The sequence below is a fragment of the Hydra vulgaris genome, chromosome 07 (genome assembly GCF_038396675.1).
Source record: "Hydra vulgaris chromosome 07, alternate assembly HydraT2T_AEP".
NCBI classification, from domain to species: Eukaryota; Metazoa; Cnidaria; class Hydrozoa; order Anthoathecata; family Hydridae; genus Hydra; species Hydra vulgaris.
In genome coordinates this window covers 22,858,121-22,864,457 of record NC_088926.1, presented here as the reverse complement: position 1 = coordinate 22,864,457, position 6,337 = coordinate 22,858,121, and the positions used below count along the sequence as shown (strand labels likewise).

At 31.2% G+C, this 6,337-nt stretch overlaps 1 protein-coding gene across 1 annotated transcript; it reads left to right on the top strand.

Annotated features, from left to right (window-relative positions):
- The first annotated feature begins 1,660 nt into the window (after positions 1–1,660).
- On the top strand, positions 1,661–3,052 carry LOC136082631 (piggyBac transposable element-derived protein 4-like). The gene has a single exon (XM_065802045.1). It carries the CDS (start codon positions 1,661–1,663, stop codon positions 3,050–3,052), a length of 1,392 nt encoding a protein of 463 aa, XP_065658117.1.
- The last annotated feature ends 3,285 nt before the right edge of the window (positions 3,053–6,337 follow it).

Here is a 6,337-nt window from a genome sequence, read left to right as displayed (position 1 = left end):
CACATCAATTACTTATGGAGGCTTGTTTTCTCCAACGTATCGTTGTTATTACGCAAATTTTTGTTATTACACAAACTTTTATTTACGTTGTTATTTCACATATATTTACGTTGTTATTACACAAACTTTTTGAACTTGAGCTATGAATAAAGTACTTTATTAAAAAGTTTTTAATATTTTGACATATATTACTACAGCCTAAAAAGTTAACTCCAAATTTTAGGAGAAATGAATAAAGTGATTGGAAACGTTTTTCACTGTTGTTTTAATCAAAATAATTTATTATCATAACGCAAAAATGTTAAGATTTTGTGATGTATTTGCAAAAGTAGCCCAATCTCAAAGTGGTAATTATGTTGGTGAAAATTGAGAAAGTAATCTTTGTGCAGAAGGTTATTTTTTCTTTTAAACGTTGTTTTTATTAGGTTTAAATTTTTATAAAAACGTCCTAAGAACGTTTTAAAACGCTCTATACTTACTGAGATATTATAGAAAAAATTATAGTTTATTTGTCCTAAAAAAGACTTCGTAACTAAATTAATTGAAAAATAAATTAATTTTTTCGAAATTGTTCGGTAATGCTTTAAAAGTATCAGTGGCTATGAAAAGAATATAGTTTCGAAGCACACCCAATGATAGAAAAAGTTGCTCCTTTGGCCATCTAAGTAAAAACTATACAATAATATCTAAAAAACAAAGATCTCATTATTCTCCAAACAAGTAAATATTTATTTAAGCTCGAATTTTACTTTCTCATAAGCTATGTACTTATATAGTATTTATACCACAGCAAATGGACTTTGTCTTTATATATATAAATTTCTATTTAATTAAATTTTTAGTTGATTAAAATAGATATAAGTGAACGTTAAAAACTCATAAATAAAATGCTTTTAAAATTTCTCTTTGCAAATTGTTTCGAACTTTTAAAAAATATAGTTTTATAGAAGAAGCTTGTAGAGTTTACTTTGTAGTTTATAACTTTATATTTATTAGTTTAATAAAATCCGTCTGGTTTTACTCAAATATTTATTTCTGTTTTTTTTATTTTTAAATACTAAATTATCATTTTTTTTTAATTTTAAGTGATATTTTAATTTTTTATGAGTTCAATGTATTCTTAAACCGTAATTCGTGGGTTGAATGTATTCTTCAATATTAGAAACATGCAATCCGTTTATTTAATTTTGGGAATCAATACAATCATTCCAAACCAATTTTTTTAATGAAAATTCTCAATACAAGTAAACCTAATCTTTTTAATGTAAAATGCCTTATATTTATGTGAATAAAAAAATTATATTTCTGTTTTTAAAAAACTTTTTTGTAGAAAACAAATAAAAAAATTTGAACTCTGAAAGAATATTACTATACAAACTGATTGAATCCGTAAAAACACGGTTCTTTGCAAGTTTATTCTAAACCGTCATTTTCTTTACTTTTTTCTTAACCCTTTAAGACAAAACGCCGTAATAATACGGAGGACCATTTTAGGAGTTAAGGAGCACCGCCGTAATAATACGCACTGGTATAAGGTGTTACTTATAGAGTTTGTAACACCTTAAAATTAGTCATACACCCTTCAAACCACGATTTTACTATTCTCAAATGTTCTACGGAACTAATAAACACAAATTTCGTTTAGAAATAAAAAAAAAATATGGTAAATAAACGACGATCAATTTCTGTTCAAGACGCTGTAAATTTTGTCTTGGAAGAAGACTCAGATCTTTCTTCGTTGACAGAATCTTTATCTGACAGTGAAATAGAATTTTTAATCGAATCAGAAACGGATGAAGAATTATATCTGAGTGATTACAGTGACGATAATTTTAAGAATATTCCATCAATTGAGCAAAATATCAAGAATATAAAAGTAGTTCCAGCTCTAAAGAAGAAGAAAGTTAGTTGCTATGAGAATTTAAATTGGCAAAAGGAACCTCCTAAAGAAGGAATGAGACGATTTAATTTTATTTCTGAAGAAAAAGTCAATGGAGATATAAAAAACTCTGACCCTCTTGAATTATTTGAATATATTATTACAAACGAACTTTGTGAGTACATTGCTGAACAAACTAACATATACTTTAACCAAATGACAGGAGGTAAAGTATTTCAAAGAAGCTCTCGTATATTTAAATTTATCAATAGTGGAGCTATATTTACATCTCGTGACATACGCCTTCATTTTGCAGTGATAATCTACTGTGGTATTATTCGAAAGCCCAAATTGCGAATGTACTATACAAAAAGCAAACTGTTTGAAACACCAGGCTTTAAAAGTATACTATCGCAAAACAAATTATTATTGCTAGAGAGATTTCTTCATTTTGTAGATATTTCTAGTTTTGTGGACAAAAGTTATACAAAGGATATAAAAATTAAATACATTCAGGAGTACATTGTTAACCGCTGGAAAATTATGTTACTACCAGGACGTGATATATCCATAGATGAATCATTACTTTTGTGGAAGGGAAGGCTGTCGTTTAAACAATCGATACGATCAAAAAGTGCACGCTTCGGTATTAAGACGTTTGCATTGGCATGTGGGAAAACAGGATATGTCTGGAATCAAATTATATACCTTGGTGCTGGCACAGAAACTTCTCAACAATACAAATATCAGGCCACCGATGTAGTAATGTCATTATCTGAAGAACTGTTAGATGTTGGACCGTGTATATACCTTGACAATTGGTATACCTCATTGGAAATTTGTGATTATCTTGTTCAAAGAAAGACTGATGTTGTGGGAACATTACGAAGCTACAGAAAGTATCTACCAAAAGATGTTATTAATGCAAAATTGAAATCAAATGAAAGGTGTGTTGCATACGAGCAAGGATATCAATTCATGGTAATGCATTGGAAGGATAAACGTGATGTTTACATGATAACCACCTGCATACCTGATACTTTAGAAATTGTCTTACGTAAAGGTGCAAGGAAAGAAGTACCAACTGTTATCCACATTTACAACAGCAACATGGGTGGTGTTGATCTTAGTGATCAAATGACCACCTCCTATGCTTGTGTCGAAAAAGGGTGAAAAAGTGGTATAAGAAGTTTTATTTTCATCTGATTAATCTTTCCATATTTAATGCACAAGTCATTCACAAAATGTTAGGAGGTAAACTAAAGGCTTTAGAATTCAGAATGCAGCTTGTTAGTGCTTTAGTTTCTTTTTATGGTTATGACATAGTAACATCCGGACAGGGTGGGAGACTAAGTCTTGATGGAAATCCAATGCGATTAGTGCATCGTCATTTTCCATCATATGTTCCGGAAACAGAATGTAAAACTGCACCTCAACGGAGGTGTGTTGTATGCAGAAAAAAGGGGAAAAGAAAAGATTCTCGTTATGAGTGCACCCTTTGTGATGTAGGGTTGTGTGCTGCACCATGTTTCCAACTCTATCATTCAAAAAAATACTACTAGTGTTAAAATATATATTTTTTAGTATTAATAACATGTTTTCTCACTAATTCTGTGTTGTAAATGATATTTTTATACATTATTTTCATATTAAATTTGAATTAGTAAAAAGTTGAGTTTTATTCAAAATAACCCGCGCATTTGGATGTACGGCTAAAAAAAAAGGTGCCGCTTAAAGGGTTAAGAAAAGTGAAAATACAATGGTATATATATTCTTTTTATAAATGAAAACTTAAATCTTTTTTCGTCACAAAAAAAAGCGCTCATGAAGTAATTAACTTGTGTATTCGTTTTTTGCAACAAGTAATATTTTTTGTTAGTTAATAATTTTTTAAAAGTAAAAAGTATTTGCAAAGTTGCAATTTTAAAAAACAATGAAAAAAATATTAAGATATTTTAACTCATTTATATTAATGTCGAGAAAAGATAGCAATTTGTTTATGTTAATTGATTATAAAAAATGTAATATAAAACTTAATTATTTAATATTTAAAAACAAAGCAAAAAGTTTAAAAAAATTAGGCATCCTGACACCCATTAGCCAGCCTGACACCCATTCTTCATCTGTTAGGCTGGCGCAGATGTGTTTATATTATATTGTTTCCGGTTTAGGATGTTGAATGCTGGATCTTCTTGACTCAATCCATGGGATTTTTTTGTCTCTTTTTTTTGTGACTAGGCAACTTATTCTATTATCTCCTAATGAGGGTGCAGCTCTAATACTCAGTTTTATTGTCTGTGGTAGCTCTCAGAGAGACTGATCCAATTAATAGCTAAAAGTATTAACAGTGCCATGTTGCGCATGATGATGTCCCTGTTTGTACTTTTGGTTGCTTGCCAAGGCCCAATTTTGAGCTCTTTGTTAAGTCTTATAGTTTAATAATAGTAATGATAGTACTAAGTACTATTTATGCTTTGAGTCAAATACTTTTACAAATTTAAAAATTAGCAAAGTAACACAAACTATAAAACAAAAAAAACAGTTTTCATTACCAAGCTCTTTAAACCTATCATTTACTAATATTTGTGGTCTTTGAAGTAACTTTCTTCTGTTTATTCTTATCTCTTGCAAAGTTTATCAGAACGCTTTTTGCGAGACTAATTTGAGTTCAGCTGTCTCATCGTGTGATTTTAGTGTTGAAGGTTATCTTCCTTTAATTCGTAAAGACTCCAATAGCTACATGCTTGGTCTTGGCATTTCCATTCACAAGAATTTACTCATTTGTAGGAAAACCATGTTTGAATCCTCAGACTATTCTTTTATGTACTTTAGTGTAGCACCACTTCAACTTATCGCCCTTTCACTTTGTTCTATATTGCTCTCCTACATCTCAAGACTGCAATCTTTTTGATGCTATTTCTGGTCATATTAACCAAGCCCTTTCTCTTTATCCATCAGATAGTTTTGATGTTGTTTGTAACTTTAATGCTCATCACACTGAATGGCTTGGCACTAGTGTTAGTGACTCTGGAGGCAAAATAGCCCCCAACTTTTGCCTTTCTTAACCCCTAACTCAAATAGTCAACTTTCCAACGCGCTTTCCAGACAATCCAAATCATTTACCTTCTCTACTCGACTTATGTCTTGTTTCTGATCCTAGTTAGTGCTCAGTTTCTCCACCTTCACCCTTAGGTACTTCTAATTGCAGTTTGATCTCTCTTAAACAATTATCTCAACCTTCTTAATCATCTAAATCACCACTATCATCTTACCTTTTACAACTATCTTAAAGCTGATTGGGGCTCTTTCCGTGATTTTTTTCGTGATGGAAATCTTTGCGTTAAAACCATTCATCTTTTTGTTGACAAATATGCTTCTTACTTAACTTCATGGATCCAGGCTGAAATGGAATCTTATATTCCCTCTCGACAAAACCAGGTCAAGTCTTACTCTTCTCCATGGTTTTCCTCACATTGTGCAGCTGCAATTGCCTATCAAAACCATTACTTCCGTATCTATCAGCAAAACAAATCTCCAGAAAACAGACGTCTGTTTATTACTGCTAAAAACTATTGAAAAAAGGTTACTTACGCCAAAACCTGCTATTCTCAGGTCATGAAGTCTTGCATCTCATCTCAAAAAATAGGCTCTCGTGACTTCTGGAGAATCTTTAATAATATCAATAATTAGGGCAAATCTTTAATTCCACCTCTCTTGTATGGTTCAGACTTTGTCACTTCACCTAAAAACAAAAATGATTTCTTTGCAAACAACTTTTCATCAATATTATCTCTTGATTCCACTAGTTGCCTTCTACTTGATTTAGCCATCAAACAGGTTGATCGATTGCTTGACATTCGTATCACTCCAGTTTCTGTATCTAAAATAATTTCCTGCATAGAGTCTTCTACAGTTTGTAGCCCGAACAACATTCCTGTTATAGTCTTGCAGAAAAGTCTACGGAGCTATCGTCTATACTCTCAAAACTATTCAACAAGTGCTTATTGGAGTCTTGTTTTCCAGCCTGCTGGAAAGCGGTATCTGCTATCCTTGTTTTCAAAAATTCTGGAGAGTGATCCGACCTCTCTAACTACCATCCAATTAGTTCTCTTCCTATCATAAGCAAGGTTTTTGAATCTTTAATTAACAAATATTTAATCTCTTATCTGGAATCTAATGACTTACTTTTTGATTATCAATATGGATTTCGATCTTATCGTTCTACAGCTGAATTGCTAACAGTAATAACCAATAGGTTTTATCGTGTGTTAGATAAAGGTGGAGAGGTTAAGATCATTGCTCTTGACATTTCTAAAGCTTTTGATAAAGTTTAGCATGCTGGTCTTTTCCATAAGAATTCTTCTTACGGTGTATCTGGTAAAATCTTTAAGATTATTGAATCTTTCCTTTCCAATTGTAGTATAAATGTTGGCCTCGATGGATAGCACTCTTCTTCTT

Coding starts and splice junctions, on each gene's coding strand:
- LOC136082631 (XM_065802045.1), top strand. CDS start 1,661: ATGGTAAATAAACGACGATCAATTTCTGTTCAAGACGCTGTAAATTTT.